At 44.2% G+C, this 21,780-nt stretch overlaps 2 protein-coding genes across 3 annotated transcripts in view; both read right to left on the bottom strand.

Moving 5' to 3' along the window:
• The window catches only part of VEGFD (vascular endothelial growth factor D), a 49,763-nt gene extending 33,558 nt beyond the window's left edge, over positions 1-16,205 (bottom strand). Inside the window, exons 1-2 of the mRNA XM_066599194.1 lie at positions 14,353-16,205; positions 3,475-3,676 (exon numbers count right to left, since the gene is read on the bottom strand). Coding sequence (XP_066455291.1) covers positions 3,475-3,676; positions 14,353-14,439 — 289 coding nt within the window. The 5' untranslated portion in view covers positions 14,440-16,205. The remainder of the gene's footprint in view (positions 1-3,474; positions 3,677-14,352) is intronic.
• A 2,281-nt stretch (positions 16,206-18,486) lies between these two features.
• PIR (pirin) overlaps positions 18,487-21,780 on the bottom strand; it is a 48,281-nt gene continuing 44,987 nt past the window's right edge. For both annotated transcript variants that reach the window (XM_066599196.1, XM_066599195.1), the window contains exon 10: positions 18,487-18,683. In XM_066599196.1, the coding sequence (XP_066455293.1) occupies positions 18,565-18,683 (119 nt within the window). In that variant the 3' untranslated portion in view covers positions 18,487-18,564. The remainder of the gene's footprint in view (positions 18,684-21,780) is intronic.

Here is a 21,780-nt window from a genome sequence, read left to right on the forward strand (position 1 = left end):
GGGTGAGCGGGGGGTTGCAGAGGGGCGTGGGGGGGGGGGGGGGAGAGAGAGAGCTCCCCCCTGTTCCCCACTGCTACCCCTCGCTCCACCACGCCGCCCCCCCCGGCGCCCACCGAATCTTTTCGCCCGAGTAATCAGTTACTCGAAAAAAGCGGTGCTCGATTGCGAAATCGCCCTAAACGAGTACGTTCGCTCATCTCTAGTCACAAACATTTAGAAAACATCTATCATCAGTGTTAAAGTTTGGGTTTGTGCCCAAAAAATGAGTTATTCCCAAAAAATGCTATTATGCAATAAAACCTTTGATTTCTTTTCCTTATTCTTGATTGCATAAAATCAATGAAATCCAGTTAAAATCAAACAACATTAACATTGATTCATACATGAATAACACTAAGGAACAATTGTCTTTTTTCTCCCAGGAAATGTAATGCTAGTTTTGTGTTGCCTTGGTCACATGTAACTGACAAGATGCTTCTATTGAGTCCTAACTATAGCTTTGTACCAACTGAGCTGGTGTTTTAGCTGTCCCTATAGCTTATGCAACATATCACTGCATGCATCCCACTCAATTGTGGCACATTATAAACAAACGTGTCATTTCACATGGCGCATGCATCTTTTTGTATTTGCAAGTCTGGAGCTGCCTGGAAATCTGAAGTGTAACATTTCACCAGAAGGTAAGTCCTCTTCTCATAAGGGCCAGCAGCCACTAACCATGACTCATAAAGCAGTTGTTACAATGAGCAAAAATGAAAAAAGGAATGGGATCAGCCACTAATATTCAGTATTGCACGGAAAATGAAAAAATACAATGATGTATTTAAATATACTTCAGATTTCCAGGCAGCTCCAGATTTGCAAAAACAAACAGATACATGCGCAATGATCTGTTTGTTTCCAGTTTGTCACAATTAATTGTGATTAGAGATGAGAGAGCATTGGTCTTTTCGAGTAACTGATCACTCGTCTGAGCACCATGCGAGGGGCAAGCGGCAGGAAGCACGGGGAGCGTGGGGAGAGAGAGAGATCTCTCTCACTCCCCCCCCCCCCCCCCGCTCCCATCTGCAAACCCCTTCCCCCGCACGGTGCTCAGATAAGTAATCGCTCGAGCATCAGCCTTAAACGAGCGTGCTCGCTCATCTCTAGCTGTGATATTCTACATAGGGTATAGAGCCAGTTAAAATATCGTCCCAATTGATAAAAAAACTAAGTTACAACTCAATAAAAGCACATTACCAGTTACATGTGACCTAGGAAACACAAAACCAGCATTAAATTCCAGAGAACTAAAAATATTCTTTTGTTACCCAGTGTAATAATTTCCCTGTTAGATTTGGCAAAACAGAATAAGTTCTCAGCTGGAAATATTTATAAATGCTCCCGTGTCAAGATACTGGTGTAACATATTTGTCATATAGCAATATACTCATTGTCAAAAACAAACAAGCACATAGAAGGAGTTGTCAGGGTTCAATGAAACTTTCTCTTTGTGATTGTAATGTTGATATAAGTGATTACAATATCAGAGCAAAAGGAGAATTTATTGTGGAAAACTGACCCCTTGAAGGGAGGCTCTAGTACCCTGTTGTACCACCTCTAGCTTGGATACAAGATGTGATACAGGCAAGCATGGAGGCTCTAGTACCCTGTTGTACCGCCTCTAGCTTGGATACAAGATGTGATACAGGCAAGCATGGAGGCTCTAGTACCCTGTTGTACCGCCTCTAGCTTGGATACAAGATGTGATACGGGTGGATATGGAGGCTCTAGTACCCTGTTGTACTGCCTCTAGCTTGGATACAAGATGTGATACGGTTGGGCATGGAGGCTCTAGTAGCTTGTTGTACCACCTCTAGCTTGAATACAAGATGTGATATGGGCAGGCATGGAGGCTCTAGTACCCTGTTGTACCACCCCTAGCTTGGATACAAGAAGTGATACGAGTGGGTATGGAGGCTCTAGTACCCTGTTGTACCGCCTCCAGCTTGGATACAAGAAATGATACATGCCGTCATGGAGGCTCTAGTACACTGTTGTACTGCCTCTAGCTTGGATACAAGATGTGATACGGGCAGCATGGAGGCTATATAACCCTGTTGTCCCGCCTCAAGCTTGGATACAAGATGTGATATGGGGGCACATAAAGGCTCTATTACCCTTTTGTACCGCTTCTAGCTTGGATACAAGATGTGATATGAGCAGGCATACAGGTTTTGTATAGTGCCCTATGGCAAATGAGTCCATAATTGCTATAACTGAACCTCTAGATAATGCAAGCTCATAGGCTGTTGAAGTTGGCATCTCAGATGGGTCCCATACATGTTGTATTGGTAGCAAGTCTGGTGAACAGGCAGGCCACGGAAGTGTGACAATGTTTTGGAGATATTCCTGTGACCCCCTTGTGTGTGCGGCCGAGCATTATCCTGCAGCCTCTTGGAAGCCGCCATGAGAGGAACACATGTGGCTGCAGGATGTCCTGAACATATCGCTGAGCTGTCATTGTCCCTCGTACCACTACCTGGGGTACCGACTGCCTTATGCGATGGTTCCCCCAGACCATCACTTCAGCAGTGGGGGAAGTGTGCTTCCCTACAACAAAGGCAAGATTGAGGCGCTTACCCCTAGGACTCCAGATTCAAACATGGCCATCATCAGTACCCAAACTAAACCTAAATTTGTTGCTAAAGATTAGCCAATTACACTCTGTAGGTAGACTGGTTTAGTCATTCACGACCCCACTGCAAATGGTGATGGTGGGTGTCAAAGGCAGTCCATGTAAGGGGTGCCATAAAACCAAATTTCCTTCAGCCAAGCGCCTGGAAATGGTGGAAATGGTTCTGACAGGCAAAGGGACCTGTAACTATGGCGCCACCTGTCTCTGGATGACGGACAACAAAACAGTTGGAGCTGCTCGTGCTTGTCTTACAGTCAAATGATCCTCTCTACTGGTGTGGTCTATCGAGGCCGTCCTGAGCCCAGTCGCCTTGTGTGCCTTCACACACCCACTGCTCCCAACACCTCCTAACAGTCTAGTCAGAACGGCCCGGTGGGGGACAATTCGTCGATACGACCATCCAGCTTCTCACATCCCAATAACGCGCCCCTCTCAGACTCTGGTAACGGGGTGAAATCTCTTCTCTGCATCGTAGAGATGTCTAGTGGTCAACAAGCTCTACACAAGCGGAAGAAGAGGTCACTACACACAAGGAGCCTCCGGGAGCCTTTCATAGGCCAAGGGGGGAACCACTTCTAAGCCCTCCAGTGACAGAACCATTCATCTAATCACCACCACTCTCATCATTTACATATCTGCCTGAGATGGAACTACATGCCAAAGTTTGCAGCAAAACAACAACTACTTCTAGTTTTTTTTTTTTACAACAAGTGTATTAGCTAATTGCATAGCTTTTCATTATTTACATGGACAACCCCTTAAATAATAGTTGCTATACAATATGCGGTATGATGTACCTTTCAGTATTTCAATGTCATAGAATGCAGCAGCAAATCTTGTAGAGCGATGGGGCCCTGACCTGGTGTCAGCGCTGATGTAGGACTTGAGTTTTGACCGACATCTCCATAACTTCAACTCTCTGGGATGAGTGATACGTAGCAGCTCTTCAAGGTTTGCCGCGGATCTGATCCTCTGTTCTAACTCACTCTGCATCACTCCCTACAAAGAATAACACAGATGACTATCAGGTATTGGTAGTCAGTAGCCATGTGCAAGTAATATGCTTTGATAGTTGTAGTAGCCCACACATAATATTCCGTGAGGTCCCACTCCATTGACGCTGTCACATTGAATAACAGCATTCCAATCATACAGAAATGTAATTTACATATTAGCAGGGAATTCTTTCCATAAATTCCTTTTCATAGTTTATTTCCAGGCCAGGAACACATTCCAAAATATACAGGGCATCTGGTCCATTTTAAGATTCTAGGGAGTCTGATGCTTTCCTTGTGAAAACATATATATTGATAAAGAACAGACTATCTTACCCAATAGTCTTCCAAAAATAGTCTTCTGTAGAATGCAAATCAGTCGGTACTTGTATGTAACATACTATATATCCCGTGTATTTCATATAATGTTGTATACAGCCGGTAGAGAGAGAAGATGGATAGGTATTCAATACCTCGCAAGAATCCGCTCTTTTCTCACCGTGGACACGTTAAAAACGCTCACTGTTGCCCTCTCGGCTCGATTATTGCAACTCGTTGCTGATCGGCCTCCCCTGCACCAGACTCTACCCTCTCCAATCCGTCCTAAATGCGGCAGCCAGGCTCATCTTCCTGTTCAGCCGCTACTCGGACGCCTCTGCCCTGTGCCAGTCACTGCACTGGCTGCCTGTTAAATACAGAATTCAATTTAAACTCGCCACCTTCATCCACAAAGCCCTCCACAGCGCAGCGCCCCCCTATATCGCCTCCCTCATTTCAATCCATCAATCAGCCCGGGCTCTCCGCTCTGCTAACGAAACCAGACTGAGCGCCCCTTTAATTCGAACTTCTCATTCCCGCCTCCAAGACTTCTCCAGAGCAGCACCGGTCCTCTGGAATGCACTATCAAAGGCTACCCAAGCAATCCAGGACTCACAGAACTTCAGGCGTGCTCTAAAAATGCACTTCTTCAAGGAGGCATACCGCATTCCCTAAACAAACCCCTCTGTACTCCGCCTGATAACATGCTCCCTGACCTACTGACTGCAATCCCTGCTAGCCATCATAAACCGCTCCTGCAGTCATACCGTTTCTGCCGTCACACGGCTAAATGTCTGACCATTGTCTATGTGTATATCACCCCTCACTCTCCACTCCGCCATACCGCGCACATCTCCAGCCCCTTTACCTTCTGTATCACCCCACTATTCGTAGTATGTAAGCTCGTTGGAGCAGGACCCTCACCCCTATTGTTTCCATCAATTGATCACTATGTAACCGTGGTTCTGTAATGTTTGTACTTTTGTCTTTCTGTATCCCCTATCTATGTAAGCGCTGCGGAATATGTTGGCGCTATACAAATAAAGTTTATTATTAATAGAGATGAGCGAGTTTGCTCGCTAAGGCAAACTACTTGAGCGAGTAGTGCCTTAGCCGGGTATCTCCCTGCTCGTCTCTAAAGATTCGGGGCCGGCGCGGGTGACAGGTGAGTTGCGGCGGGGAGCGGGGGGGAGAGAGGGAGAGAGAGATCTCCCCTCCGTTCCTCCCTGCTCTCCCCCGCCACTCTCCACCCCCCGCCGGCCCTCGAATCTTTAGAGACAAGCGGGGAGATACTCGGCTCAGGAACTACTCGCTCGAGTAATGTGCATAGCGAGTATACTCGCTCATCTCTAACAAGGACACAAGGACATTCTACATCAGAATTCTGTCTAAAGCTGCGTTCACTTCTCGTTGATTCGCTATGGATTGTCGCTGGAATTTTTTTTATTGCTCTATGTAAGAGAAATTAAGTAATCTTGTTGATATGATACCCTATAATGCCTAACAAAAAGAAATTATTTTAGGCCGGGTTCACATCTGCGCTGGAACCTCTGCCGCAGATATGGCACAAAATGCCAGGCGGCTGAGCGGAAACGCAATGGACCCCAGTACAAATATGTTATAAGGAGGCGCCTCGATGCCTTTATCAGAGCATGTTATATAGTTTTAACATGAAAAGACAAAAAATGAGTATTAACTCACCTGGTGTCAGACGAGGATACCTTTCAAAAGGCACCTCGCTGACACCATAATCCAAATTTGCTTGTTTCTTCATGCTGATTGGGAATATAAATGTGGTTATTCGTAGATAATTTATTTATGCAAAGTTTATTCATTGATATTTTTATGTGAATATTGTTTTATTTGAGTATGTTTAGTGAAATTACAACTTTTATTACCGAGCGCATAGCGGGTGTGCACATATGCTGGATAAGAGATTGCTGTTCATTAGCAATCCAAAGCTTTGTTGAAGTACGTGGATCGCTGAAGGGCGTTCCAAGTGTTCCACCTGGATGACGTGTGAGTTACCTGGGAGGCTTCTATCACGCCCCCTTTAATTACGGAGCTACACAGCGACTAGCTGTAGTTAATCCCGTGGACATGTGAGTGTCTATTTGTGTTTGTAAGTCATTTGTAAATGCATAGAGCTTGAGAAAGGTATTCTATTTACCGAAACGCGTTGCTCACGGAACCTAATATGTATCTATATATATAAAATTGAATGTATGTCTGTCTGCGTGCGTGTCTGCGTGTCTGCGTGTCTGCGTGTCTGTTTGTCCTTTATGCGCTACTACACCATTCATCCGATCGCCATGAAACTTTGGGAAGTTGTTAAGTACACTCCTGGGAAGATTATAGGCATAGTACAAATATCCTACGATAAATGGCGCGCGCGCGAGCGTCGTCGAAAGTTACACCCCCCCCACGTAGATCGAATAAGTAAGCCACCTGCTATTGTGATGTCATCACTGATGTCATCAACATCGGACGCCCTTGAACATGCCCCAACATGTTCTATAAAGCTGCATTGTGATGTCATTAAGGCTGTATTATGACACGTACAGCTTGGAACCACTAGAGCACGCCAGCCAATTACCATTGGAGTTGGAAGTGGGTAAACAAGTACTAGGATATCTTCCTAAGAAGCCACAGCAGCCGGATAAATTGTATGTTCCACCCAACGGCTATTTTATTCAGCCCGCAAGGGGGAAGCAGCGGCCTACAAAATCTCATTCAGGTAGGTAGGTTCAGTTCTTGGAGGTTGGGGAATGCTTATGGGCAAGGCCTTATGTCTCATCCCAACTTAATTCTCTCACTTCCCAATGTCATAGAAACTTGAAATTTGGCACGAGCATTGATTATGTCATAAATAGGAAAAGTTAATGGGTCCCAACTCGATTATTCAATTCAAAGTGCCAAAGAATTAGCGTTCAAATTTTACGTACGGAATCTAATTCTCTCATTTCCTGATGTCATAGATAGATAGATAGATAGATAGATAGACTGTATGCAATAACCCAGATAGATAGATAGATAGATAGATAGATAGATAGATAGATAGATAGATAGATAGATAGATAGATAGACTGTATGCAATGACACGTACAGCTTGAAACCATAAATACTAGAGCACGCCAGCCATTTACAGTCAGTCTCCATTGGAGTTGGAAGTGGGCAAACATGTACTAGGCTATCTTCCCAAGAAGCCACAGCAGCCGGATAAATTGGATGTTCCACACAACGGCTATTTTATTCAGCCTGCAAGGGGGAAGCAGCGGCCTACAAAACCTCAGTGGTCGCTGCTGCCGTCATCTAGATATATAAAAACGAATGTATGTATGTATGTCTGTCTTCGCAGCAACGCGCGACGGGTACGCTAGTTATTAATAAAGTAGGACATTATCATCCTGTATCGGAGCCCGATATTCTCTGGAGCGCGGATAGTCGTTTTTTCTTCGCAATGGACCCCAGTATACTCAATGGGGTCTGTTTGGTTCCATCAGAAGACAGATCCATTCGGCCAATCATCCATTCATCAGGCTAAAATCTACTGGTATCAGCCTGATAAAGGGGCCTAAGGAAGCTTGAAAGCCAACAGCATTTGGTTTTACAGACTACCAAACTGTATGGTCAAACAGGGTTTTCCACGCCTAGTCATTACAGGGTTTCTAAAGACAGTTCATCGGTGCCGACACAATTTCTATCTAAATGTGTTTTTTTTTTCTTCCATTAAAATAAGGAATAATTTTTATAGCATTGGACTGATAAGACAGGAGGACTCACAGGAGCACCAAATAAACCATCTCACGCGTCATTATAATATATTATAATATTAATGGCCTCTTTTACACGGGCTACAAAATCTCGCTCATGTGAAAGAACTAGAGATGAGTGAGCATACTCGCTAAGGACAATTGCTCGAGCGAGTATTGCCCTTAGCGAGTACCTGCCCGCTCGGAAGAAAAGATTCGGGTGCCGGCGGGGGTGAGCGGTGAGTTGCGGGAGTGAGCAAGGGGTCAGCGGGGGGGAGAGAGGGAGAGAGAGATCTCCACTCCGTTCCCCCCTGCTCTCTCCCGCTGCTCCCCGCCTCCCGCTGGCACCCGAATCTTTTCTTCCGAGCGGGCAGGTACTCGCTAAGGACAATGCTTGCTCGACTAATTGTCCTTAGCGAGTATGCTCGCTCATCTCTAGAAAGAACCCATTGGAAACCATGTGCTTCACATTGTGTAGCGGGATTTTGTAGCCCATGCGGATGCAGCTCACGCCCATGCAATGGGTTCTTTCAGGCTACAAAACATCTCTCATGTGAAAGAACCCATTTGGAAACCATGGGCTTCACATACATGCGTTTTGTAGCGATGATTTTGTAGCCCGTGTGAAAGAGGCCTTATAATATAATAGTTTGTTGCTATCACACCATTCTTTATTAAAGGTTGCTTTACATAAGACAACTATCATCCAAATAGTCACTCAATAGAGCAGATGTGACATGGCCATCAACTGGGTGACCAGCGGGAATTCGTTCACTAGTCATTTTGTTTCAGCTCACCTAAAAATAGTTGCTGGGTAATAATTATTTGGTGCAAACAGGTAATTGTTGCCTTTCAATGACTAGCCAATAGTGTTGAGCGAATGTACTCGTTAAGGGCGATTTCGCAATTGAGCACCGCTATTTTCGAGTACCTGGCTACTTGGGTGTAAAGATTCGGGGGGCGCCGGGGGTGAGCGGGGGGTTGCAGAGGGGAGTGGGGGGGGGGAGGGAGAGAGAGCTCCCCGCTGTTCCCCACTGCTACCCCCCCCCCGCTCCACCACGCCACCCTCCGGCTCCCGGCGCCCCCCGAATCTTTTCGCCCAAGTAGCCAGGTACTCGAAAATAGCGATGCTCGATCGAGTAATTGCTCAAAACGAGTACGTTCGCTCATCTCTACTAGCCAACAACTTTGCAGGAAAGGGTGCACTTGTTTGGCATGTGCCTCCCACCTTTTCCACTTTTTGCCCTCTAGTCAACAAACGTATTACTAAGGGGGCACAGGTCTCTTTTGCCCCTGGACAGGTATTTCTGTGGAAACGGTGTATAAATACCAAATACTCTAAATCAAGACACAAACCTATTTAGTAGAGATGAGCGAGTATACTCATGTAACATTACTCGAGCGAGTAGTGCCTTAGCCGAGTATCTCCCCGCTCGTCTCTAAAGATTCGGGGGCCGGCGGGGGAGAGCGGGGAGGAATGGAGGGGAGATCTCTCTCTCCCTCTCTCCCCCCCGCTCCCTGCCGCAACTCACCTGCCACCCGCGCCGGCCCCGACTCTTTAGAGACAAGCGGGGAGATACTCGGCTAAGGCACTACTCACTCGAGTAATGTGCCTTAGTGAGTATACTCGCTCATCTCTACTATTTAGTGATCATAAAATGTTTGTGTGACATCATGGTCTTGGTTTAGAAATTTAGCATTTTATTAGAAATGTAACGGGGTATTACCAGCTTAAAGGGGTTATCTCACAAAGACAACTTTTTTTGTGCTGGTGTGACGATCAGCCGATTGCCGTGAGTCTATCCTCTGTACCCCCTGCGATTAGCAGTTATCATCTGGTGAAGTCACATATAAGCATACGTGTCCCCTGCGGCAGTTTATATGCGGCCCTTCAATGGAATATCGCGAGATAATGGACATGCTGCGATTTTGTTTTCACGCTGCAGCGCAAGCATTAAAACATCGCACATGTGAAGTGAGCCATTGGAAACTATTGGCTTCATAAATTTGCGTTTTCCCGAGCCTCGCAGCACTGGGTAATCGCAAAATTTCATCGCCAGTGTGAAGGCGCCCTAAGAATTTATGGCAAATCCACTTATCGTCAGCTTAACCGTGGCTGGCCTTACATAGTGCAATCTTTGCAGTCAACAGCCTGATGCCAATCCTGTGGGGGCAGGAGGCATTGAGTGGATGTAGACTGGGGGCAGTTGCCTCCCTTAGGTCTGCCTGGTCAGATGATCTTCCTTTGAGTGACAGCATCTTGTGGAACTAAACAAATCATCCCCCTTCTGGCTTTGTCTCCTCCCCTCTGAAGTTCCAAGGCACCTCTGGCAGTTCACAACTGTTCCACAACATGATTGCTTAGTTGTGTGAATGCATGTATGCTATGAGCTTGGTTCTGGTGCTGTATATATGTACTGAGGTTGGCTTTGGGGCTGTATTTATGTGCCAAACTTGGATTTGGGGCTGTATTCATATCCTGAGCTTGGTTCTTGGGCTGTATTAAAGTTATGAACTTGGCTCTAATATTGTATTTATGTACCGAACTTGGCTTTGGGGCTGTATTATGTTATGAACTTGGTTCTTCATATATGTTAGAAGCTTAGCTATGGTACTGTATTTATTCACTGAGTGGTTATGGTGTGAGTATGCTTCTACCTGCCCAAGCATACTGGCTGTCAGTGCAATATGTATAGGAGTTGTTCATCTACATCTGGCGCAGTAGATTTATATGCAAACTTCCTCTTCTGCAGGTGCCCCCCCCCCCCCCCCCAATCCCCAATCCCCAGGATATAGGCACTGTCGGTAATACCCTGGATGAAATGTCTATGTTGACCTCACCCATCCCATCTATAATGTGTGCTGTCCATGGACTGTCTATTTCTATGTTGTCCTGAATAGTATAATGTCCTGAACATCCAAAAAAGGTCTTAAAGTCCGAAACACGAATGTTTCTGATTATCTCAACCAGCGTCTAGTAATGTGAGGGGCCATTTGAGATAAATGTCTGGAACATTGACTGTTGCATATTGTGCTGCAAGCCCCGCAACATCTGCCCTATAAAACCTCACATTGTTTGTCTGAGAGGCTCGTGAAGTCTCGAAAGGTCATACAACAAACGCTGAGGACACCATGAGGTTAGACACAACACCGCTACTGATTCACAGCAAGGCTAAAGCTGACCACACTTACAGTGGATATAAAAAGTCTGCACACCCGGTAACAAGCCCGGGTTCTGTCATGTTAAAATATCCAACAACGATGGATCCTTTCAGTGTGACCCGTTATCTGCAGAATTCCATTGAAACGCAAGATGAAATTACTTAGGGTGGAAATATAACAATAAAATAATGTAGTTGCATAAGTGTTCACACCCTCTGATATTTGGCATAGTAAATACTTTTTTTTAAAAGTATACCACACTCTTTGTTTTTGTGTTTTTTTTATGGTTATAGGCAGGGGCGTAACTATAGAGGATGCAGGGGATGCGGTTGCACCCGGGCCCAGGAGCCTTGGGGGGCCCATAAGGCCTCTCTTCTCCATATAGGAAGCCCACTACTATGAATAAAGCATTATAGTTGGGGGCCCCGTTCCAGGTTTTGCATTGGGGCCCAGGAGCTTCAAGTTACGCCTCTAGATGTAGGTATCCTATAACCAGAGTAAGAGGACTCTGATCTTAGTCTGTTCAGCACTAGATCCCTCCTCAGCCCGGCCTATAGCACCTCCTGATATTCCCCAGAAGCCCACTACTGGAGGTTGTCAGAACACCCACCAGGTGATTGGACTTACAACAGTTTTATGTGGATTTCCAGTCCATACATAGCACCAGGTGAAACACACGATCCTGCGCTCTTCTCTAACACTGCTGGATGCTCCCCACTGTCACAACAACAGGTGGGTCTCCAGCCCAAGATATGTTATCACCTGAGTTCCAATCTTGTGGTGCCCCCTGATGCCAGGGTGCTGCTGCCATTGGCTAATTGACCCCTTCTCTCTTCTATGCCCAATGTATGCCAATCTGTGCTTATATAATGGTATACTTTGGAAAGGTGTAGCTTGCATCAGACAACCACATTCATGTGCATTGGGATGTCCTATTTCGCATCTATGAAACAGACTAGGAATAGGACATGCCATGAATTTTTTTCAGGTGGATCATGAAAAAAAAATGTCCTTGTGTTTACCCTCATAGGCCTATAACGTGGCTCTGTACTGGCTGTAGAATCACACAATGGTCAACGCCAATAGCGTAAGGTGCTGAATAGTGGTGACTAAACTTTTGGAAAGTTTGGTTTGGCCGACTTGCCAAACGTTTTCAGAACCATAACCAACCGAACTGGAAGTTTGGCAAAACCTCTAAAACTGGTCAATAGCAATAAAAACCCTGCATAACACTAAGCATTATACAAAGGTTTTATGGCTCTTAGACAGGGTTATACAGCAGTGTTCAGGACTAGTGTTAAGTGACCCGAACCAGTTAGTGGTAGAACTTTGCTAAAAGCTCAGTTCAGGCTCATACTGAGCCAAACTTTTAGCAAAATCCAACCCGAATTGGGTTCAACTATATCGTTCATTCAATACTAATTTTGAACAAATATTCGGCATTTTATACAGATGTGGCTTTCTAAATGTTCATTTGGATCCTAGCCCATCCGTTCTGTACCATTTAATAGAAATATGCTCTCCTAGAAGAATCACCATACAGAAGCACCATATGGTGCCATGCAGAGTACCCACAGCTCTGTAGTACAGACCTATAGGGATTCCACGTACTTTTGGCTTATTTCTCTTGTGAACATTGGGTAGGGCCTGTATCACTGGAGTTAGGCTTAATACTTGACCTGAAACTATACTTTTTGGCAGAAAGGTCTCAGTCTGTGATATTGAAGAGGAAGGAAAGTAGAAAAATCATAGTAAGACTATATTTACATGGGCCAAAGCAAGTTGTGTCCAAGATTCTCAGGCACAACTTAATCGCACAGCATAGATACCCCGACTCACACGAAAATAGGACATACTGGGATTTATCGATCCCGCACTATTGATTCACACGATAGGGGATAACTTGCTGATCAGTGGGTCTCACCGCTAAGACCCCCGTCAAGCTGTAGAATGGGACTCCATAGTGTCATGAAGAGTGTTGACCAAGCATATATGGTCAGCGCTCCATCCTTTTCAATGGGGCTGATGGAAATGCCATCAGCGCTTGCCGCTTGGGTATCTCCGCAGCCCATTGAAAGTGAATGAAATGCTAGTCTGCTTGCACAACCAGCACACTATTCAGTCCTTACTGTGTGTGGGGGGGGGGAAGGGAGAATGCAGTAGTCATTCAGTGTGGATAGGCAATAACTTGCTGCAACCCCTTTAATTCTGGTGTCAAGGGCTTTGTAAATGTCCTTGAGTGATTCTAAAGATGCTGCCTAATGCTCGAAGTCTTTGAACAAGTCGTACTCAAACATTAAGAAGCTTAAGGCTATGGACACCTTTGGGATAGGCAATTTCTTTTCACTTAAATGCATGTATTTGGGGCTGACAATCATTTTTGCAGTAGGGTTTAACTAAAAATGTTGCTCAGTTTGTCTTCTGCAGCTTCTACATACCACTGTATAGAAAAACTGCAGCCTAATTCCCAATAGAATACCTGTCTGTGAGGCTGGACTGATGGCTTGCTTTTCTTCTCCCCTACCCTCTTCTGAAAGTTTATATCCGTGTTGTGGTCATAAATGAGCCAATAAGGTGGTGTAGGACAGGAGACAGACTGATCTCCTCCTGAGACTTAATTTAGTGTCCATACACCGTGTATGTAGAAGCTGCAGCAGGCAAACAATGCGATATTTTAATCACACCCTATTGCAAAAAAGTGGTCAGCTCAAAAAACATGCATTTAAGTGAAAATAAATCGCCCACCCCAAGGATGCCCATAATCTTTAAGTGTGTTGTGATGACACTAACAAATATGCCCCAATCTTGATATCTAACTGGTATGAAAGTTGTACAAAGTCTCAAAAAAAAAAAAAAAAGTTACATCTTTTCTTCAACACGTTCACCTCTTCAATGCTATGCATCCTAGATCTCACGAGATCAACCACTAAACTATAAAAAAGGTACAAAAATGGATAAAAGTCACCAAAATAGCCAACTAGCTCCTGTTTCCATTGCCAGCAGTTGTGGAACTGCAGGTTTGCCTTGTATTCAGAGCATCATGAACAAAGTTCTGGAAGTTATCGGTCGTCCAGTTATAGTTGTCATTTAATAGCCACTAAATGAGATGTAAGTTTGCATTAGAATTTATATATATATATACAAATCACATACATACATACATACATACATATAAAAGCTGGTCTGAATTTATTAAAGTACTGCAGCTGCATGTCGTCCTCTTTATACACATGTATAGTCACTGTATATGAAGAAGGTGCTTAACCTTTATAATATGCACATGCCATATGCAAACAGTCTTAGTCTTCATGTACAGTACAGCCCGCAAGATCATCTCAGGGTCCTAAACTCTACAAAATACGTATAAAAAACGGTTTTAAAAAAATTCAGATTTTATGCTTTACGACCCCTTAAGCTACACAAAATGCACAGAAATAAGTGACCTTACCTTAACACTCCCACCATCATAGGCAAATGCTTGAAGAAGGTGGAAAAATCCCACAAGAAAGCTTGCAATGCCCCAAACACAGGTCATCCTTGGTGAAGTTTAAGCTCTAGATAGAGTAGAGCTACAGAAGTCTAGTCTAATGTACATGGTGTTAAAAAGTCCCATAAAAACAGTAAACTGAAACCAACTTCTAAAAGTCACCGGCAATCGTAAGAAATGGTACTTAGCGGCCAAAAATGGAGCAGCTGGATGACCTTAGTAGGTTTGTGCGATTTCCTTCCTTCTGTAACATAATGAATAGCGATAGACGATGAAGTTTTTCGGAGTCTTCTACTTAGGAGTTAGTTCCCGAATTATTTTTGAGTGCACCAGACGCCTCATCGTGGTAATTCAGGGCAGAAAGGAGGAGAGGATTAGTAACTCTGTATTGGAGCTTTCCTCACCACGTCCGAGGAAGCATGTGTGTTACATCTGATACAGGGCTTGGCAGTAAAGGCAGACAAACTTTGGCTCCTCTCCCATTCTGAGGTTTAGCAGATCATAATAGCCAATAGCTTTTCAAGTTATTCTTCTAAATTACATACTGCTGATCTCCATTATTAAAGCAAGATACCTGAAATCAAGAGCCCCAGATGAGCCGCTAAGAAGGACACAGATGGACCGTTTTCAGTTAAGCTTTTATTGTTATACACACAGACACGGCATACGGTTTTCTTCATGCGTTTACTGACGTATAAAAATATATACAGCAGAATTCTGGTAATAGAATAGAATAATTCTCAGCCACCAAGTAGGTATGGGAAGTAGGGGCAAAGCTAATGCATCTCCCCAGATGCCAGGTACACTGTCCTACCAAAAGTATTTGGACACCCCTATCAGTAGAATGGATTGTGTCTTATTAGCTTGTTGAGGGTCTTAAACCATCCATGCTACATAAGATGCCAACCCTTGGAGATGTCAGCCATAGTTTGTGATGGGAACTGCACGCTATTGGATATATATATATATATATATATATATGGGTTCTGGTGCTGCACACAAGCAGTCTATCACGAAGGACAATGCATCGGCCCATCTACAACAGTGCAAGGAGCATCGTCATTGGACAGTTGAGCAACGGAAGAATGTTCTATGGAGTGATTAATCACTCTTCATCTTCACATCAGACGGACATACTTGGGTGTGGAGGATCCTGCAGAATGTCTTCTGCCTGAGCGTGTTGTGCCAACAGTTAAGTCGGTGGAGGTTCCAATATGGTCTGGGGATGTGTTACATGACATGATCTTGGTCCGTTGGTTGTAGTGACAAGAACCATGACCACAGAGGTGACGCTGACATTGTAGACAATAATATGCTGCTGACAATGTGGTAATACTCTGGGAATGGTCGGCCATACTTACAACAAGCCTTGTCACACATCCAGCGGTTTTACATTGGTTTGAGTATATGGATGTTCTATGATTGGACTGGCCTTCACAGATTCCCAACCGAACCCTACTGAACATTTGGGACTAAGTGGAACATTGGGCCAGAAAATATGAACAGCGTCTGTCTACTCAGAGAGCTCTCCAGACGTTTGCAAGATGAATAGAGGGAAATACTGATGAATTTTATCAGATGTTAGTAGAAAGTATGCAACGGAGATTATCCGATATCATTAGGGCCAAAGGAGGCCCTTTAAGTATTAACGTATGGAAATAAATACTACTTTTCATTGCTGTTCAGGTGTCCAATTACTTCTGGTAGGATACACGGTCTGATTGTCTTACAGACAGCATTAAGATGCAGGGCGTTAGTCTTTTCGCCCAGGAGCAAGCAAGCATTAGGATAGCCGATTTCCCATTATCCCCCCCCCCCCCCTTTTTTTTTTTTTTTTTTTAAAGTTTCAAGAACTTTTATTAGGGTAATAGAAAGTAGAAAAAGGAAAAGAGGCCGGAATAAGCCCCTCACAGGGGGTATCCAAATTTACATACATTAGAAACAGGAGAAAAGGATAAAAAAAAAAGACAAACATAGTATAAAAAACAAGTATGTCTTAAGAACATGCATCATGACTCCAAAGTCGGGTGAGACATTAAGAAAAAAGGGCAGCGGAAGACGAAGTTTCCAGCTAGGGCATGACCACTATGTTACAGATTTATGTGGAACAGATAAAAAAAGCCCTGATATTTCAAGGTGCGTGGACCAGGGAGTCTAGTTTTTTTTAGAACCGGCTCCATCTTATCCTCCCTGATAGTCCATAATTCTAGAGGCCGATGCTGTATGGAAAGAGTTGGAGTAAGCTACTTGAAAGTAACATATTTTGGGTTGCATACACATAATTTGCACCAATTTCTTCTCTTGATTACTGAACCCAGGCGATCTAATCTGCAGATAATGCAAATGAAGGGGAGAATTAAAAAAAAAAGGGCTTACTGTATGTAACACCCTCGAAACTAGGCTAACGACCCGCCTCAAGCAGTATTTGATCCTAGGACAAGTCCACCAATTGTGGAGTGTGGTCCCATGGAAGAGCCTATGCATCCTGACAGGGATCAAATATGTACTATTTAATATGTTAATTGAGGTCTCCCTCCGTGCAATCTAATGACTTGCAATGCAGCAATGGTGCCATCTAGGCATTGAGAGGTTAATGTTTAATTCTTGTTCCCATCTTCACATATATGGAAGCTTTACCCCGAGTTAGGGTTGGTTAATACAAGAATACAGTAGTGATATAATCCTCAAAATCGGGGAGGTGCCCAAAGGTAAATTCGCCTAAATCCAGCGGATGAAGCTGGGTAGATGTCCCAAGACCATCCGCCTTTTTAAGACGAATTTGGGCTAAGCAGTTAGGATTTTGTAAGAAATAGAAAAAGAAGAGAAACTATTAGCAGCAGTGATTGGTGGAAGTGGGTAATCTGAAGGTTTGTCAGTAGAGATGAGCGAACGTACCCGGTAAGGCCGATTTCGCAATCGAGCACCGCGATTTTCGAGTACTTCACTACTCGGGTGAAAAGTACTCGGGTGCGCTGTGGGTGAGCGGGTGGGAGAGGGAGAGAGAGAGGGCTCCTCCCTGTTCCCCGCTGCTGCCCCCCACTCCGCCGCGCCTCCCCCTGCCCCCCGGCGACCCCGAGTACTTTTCACCCGAGTAGTGAAGTACTCGAAAATCGCGGTGCTCGATTGCGAAATCGCCCTTACCGAGTACGTTCGCTCATCTCTATTTGTTAGTTACTTAGATTTGGGAGCTTGTGAATGTAAGGCTGGGTTCACACGGGGCGGAATTGCCGCAGAATTTCTATGCAGACTTTCAGCATAGAAATTCTGCCTGCAATCCTAAACCCGACCCAAAGCAGCAAAGTGGACGAGATTTGCAAAAATCTTCTCTACATGCTGCGGTCAAGCCACGCGGAAACGTACATGAGGCGCGGAATTCAAATCCACAGCATGTCAATTGTATTGCCATTTCCACTATGGGCCCTCGCTCTCATTTTTCCATCGACATAGACGTGTGGGGGCTTGTGCTTTGTGTGGGAAGTCCTGTAGTTTCCACTGGTACCATTCTGGAGTACATATGACCTTTTGATCGCTTTTGGGAAAAGGTTTTTTTTATGTTTTTTTTAAACTTTTAATACCTTTTTTTTTTTTTTTAAATACTTAATAAAACGTTAAATTTTTTTTACTCATCATTAAACTTTTTTTGCCCCCATAGGGGACTTAAACTTGCGATGGTTCGATCGCTTCTGCAGTAGAATGTAATACAATAGTATTACAATTTACAGCGCTCTAACAGGCAGTCTATGAAGCCACACCACAGATATGGGCTTGATAGGCAATCTGCAATGGCAGCCCCCATCTGTCATGACAACCTAACATCATCCTGCCATCTCATTGCAGGGGGGGGCCACTTGGGGAATTTAAGTGCCGTTGTCAAAAGTGACTGCTGCATTTAAAGGGTTAACAGGTGTGATCAGTGTGAACCTCTATTACGCAATGTAATGAAGCGGTAAAAGCTTAAACAAGATCGCCTAAAGCATCCAGCATGAGCGACTGTGGTAAATCAAGCAGAGTAGAAGACTTTCCAAATTCGCACTGTCGCACTAGTAAATCCGCCCCATTATGCAATTATTGAGACTGCGACAAAACACCCAAATGTGAAGCACCCATTATAATAGACAAAGTTAGACATCTCCAGTGAATACATAAATTCTTGGAAAATTGTACAAAGTGGTCTCAGTATCGGTTCCCGATCTTAGATTTCCACGTTTGGGCATTTTCAAACCCATTTTTGCAGCGATGGTAATCGTCAATGGTCTTGGAAATTTCTTCCCTTGTGTTCATCACAAATGGCCCTGAAAAAACAAAAAAAACAAAAATAAGGTATATTGATAAAATTGGGAGCTTTAATAAATACCAGAAGAGGCTTGTCACTTATTGGGGGTCTCTCGCCCCCGGACTACAGATTAGCAAAGTGTAACTGTTCTGCGTCGCAGTTTATTCCCCTTTTCAATGGCTTCTGTTAAGATAACTTACTTCAGCAAGTTCTCTCAGTCAAGTTAAACTTTGCTACATCAGTACTTCAAGTGATAAATTAATTTAACTTACTACCTAGTGATGCAAATCATACACAAGTCCTCGTCAAGAGGCAAGCCAACGGACAAGACATTAAGGGCCTCTGTTCTTGCTTCCTTTGTCGAGGCGTCCCTCTGCCTCTAAACCGGTCCTGATCTAGATCCTACAGCTCATGGCCTTGATTTATTCCTGTACTGCTCTATTCTTGCCATCCGTCTCCACTGTCTACTTGCTGCTGTCATCATGTTACATATTTTAGCCTGCCATGGGAATCATAAGGCGGCCGTGCCTTAATGTTTCTTTGTAGGGTAAAAGCCATGGCGATTTAAGGTCATTGCTCAGATTTCTGGCCGTGTCGGAATTCTTACTTTTGTCAAGTGAGTCTTTTCCTTCAGAGTAGCCTCCCAAACATGAGTGCCATAGAGCTAGCTTGGAAGGAGTTGTCCGTGGCTTTTACAATTGATGACCTATCCCCAGGATAGTCCTATCAGCAGGGGTCCACCGTTGCCCAGGACCCCCCCGATCAGCCTGTTGTCGGGCCAGTTGTCATTGAGGACAGCACTGCAAGCAAATAGAACGGTCTGTATTTCAGTGGCTTCAATTGGTACTAAAGTGCGGTTCCCACTGAATTCAATTAGAGTTGTTCCTGCAGTACCAACCTGGGCCACTGCAATGTTGACAGTGCTATCTGCACTGACATCTTGCCCAGCGAACACCTGATCAGTGGCGATGCTGAGCCTAGGTGGGTTCACGCCAAGGACAGTAATGGTTGGCTTTCGACTGCAGGAGCTCCATGATCCTGAAAATAAGGGCTCACTCACAGAGGCGCAAGTTTATTTTGGGTGCTACGTATCCACGTAACAAAAAATTGATAATGCCTGCGCAGTGCGTTTTTGTATACACAAAAAAAATGCAACATTGCATCAATTTTTTGCGTAACTACGCTGTTTTTTCTGTGTATTTACACACGCCCATTGATTTAAATCGGCTTCTATAGTGCATGATAAGCACCAAGATAAGACATGCCTCGTATTTTTTCACGCAATCGCACATCGCGTGTGAAAAAAAATACGCTCATGAGAACGAACCTACTGAAATCAATGGGTTCGATTCACTAAGTACTATGTGCAAAAATTTTGCATGTAATACACGTTGCAAATACGCTCGTGTGAATAAGCCCTAAAGGTCTGCTTTGGTTGCACTTAAATGCAGCTTAGTTGGACTTTCCCGTACAGCAGATGGGAAGCTCTAAAGGGCCCTTTAGCTCTGCGGTTTTTCATTATCAGAATTGGTGCATTACTTATGGAAATGGCCAAAAGCAGCAATGGGGCGCCCCCTATAGGTGATGAATGTATATGGTAAAAAAGCCAATTAATGTTCATCAGGGAGTAAATGTGGCAGATCTTTATTTGTGGTTTAACTATCGACTTCAGCTGCAATCATAGGTTTTTGCTGAACAAAATAAAAACCACGAAGCATGCCGGTCCGAACCAAATTCATCCTGGCACCGAGCACAGGGCATTATAGGCCTTTTCAACTCAAGGAGCTGCACAAAATGTTATTTCCTGACATGAATGAGCGATCTGCATTCAGTAGGTTAACATGTATTCTTCAATATAAAAAACCGCCTCCTGACTTTGTGAACGGCTCATACAGTTATTAAGATTACAACATTCATGCAATGATAAGAATGCTGCATTTTCATTTCTTCAATAACACATTTCCCCATCTTGGAAATTTTCCATAACCGTTTTGCAAAATGCTAATAATTCAAACACTTGGGTAATATAGTATGCAGTGTGTAATCATCGTTTGTCCCTGCAGGCAAAATGTTGCATACATAACCCATCACTGTCTAGGACCTCTTGAAAAAAAAAACAAAAAACCATGACCTTAAAATAGGTCCCATTGTGGTGAAAAGCCAGCAGTCTGGCTGTATAGTTCTGCAGGCACTGCCCTGCTTACTCCATACCTGTTTTTTCCCCACAGTCACCTCCCTATGCCTATTGGGGTTCTTCTATGTAAGACTTCTAGCTTTTTAATGTGTCAAGTGGGTGGTCTCCACTGCTCATTCTCAATGGATGATGTTGGACTTAACTGACAGTGGTTGGTGGAAACCTCTTACTTGACACATTGACAATGGATCCAAGAGCCTGCCCTGGTGAATAGAGGACAGAATGGAAAAGAAAATGGGGATAGAGTCAGCTGGGCTTTGGCTGAAGAGCTTTACAGTCACACTGCTGATTCTATCTAGTGACAGGGCTTCTTTACATACAACCAACATGACATTGCCACACAAATCCAAGCAATTGGACCCCGAGGTCACTATAACTGCAGTACTGCAAATTAGGGTCAAATTCTTGCTGTTGCCCTTTTCAGGGCAGTGGCTCTGTATTGTTAGTGGTCACAATAATGTGCAATAGGGTACACTAGTGCCCCCTTTTCTATTATTTGTATTGTTTTAAAGCGATCCTCTGGTTTTGGGAAACAATTCTGTCCGGAGGACCAATGGGGTAAGTGTATATTACTTGCTGCTCATCTCTGCCAAAATTCCTCCAATCCATTGGTTCAGGATACGGTTTTCAGCCATCCAAGATGGCAGATATAATTTTCTAACTACCTAATGCACACTGTGCACTGCTCTCTGATTGGCCAGTGCTGATGTGGTGAGCAGCTCTGGCCAATCAGAAAGCAGGTATAGCTCACCGGTAGTCTAGCACTACCAATGTGCTGTGGGGATTGAGTTGATTAAAAGATTGCATTAGCTATCAGCAGAAAATGGGCCCCGGAATCAGCAGATCGGAGGGTCAACGGCATAGAAGGCCAGCAGCAGGTAACATAACTACCCCTACATTCCCAGAGTAAAATTTTGATGCA

Source organism: Eleutherodactylus coqui, chromosome 4 (genome assembly GCF_035609145.1).
Source record: "Eleutherodactylus coqui strain aEleCoq1 chromosome 4, aEleCoq1.hap1, whole genome shotgun sequence".
Taxonomy (NCBI): domain Eukaryota; kingdom Metazoa; phylum Chordata; class Amphibia; order Anura; family Eleutherodactylidae; genus Eleutherodactylus; species Eleutherodactylus coqui.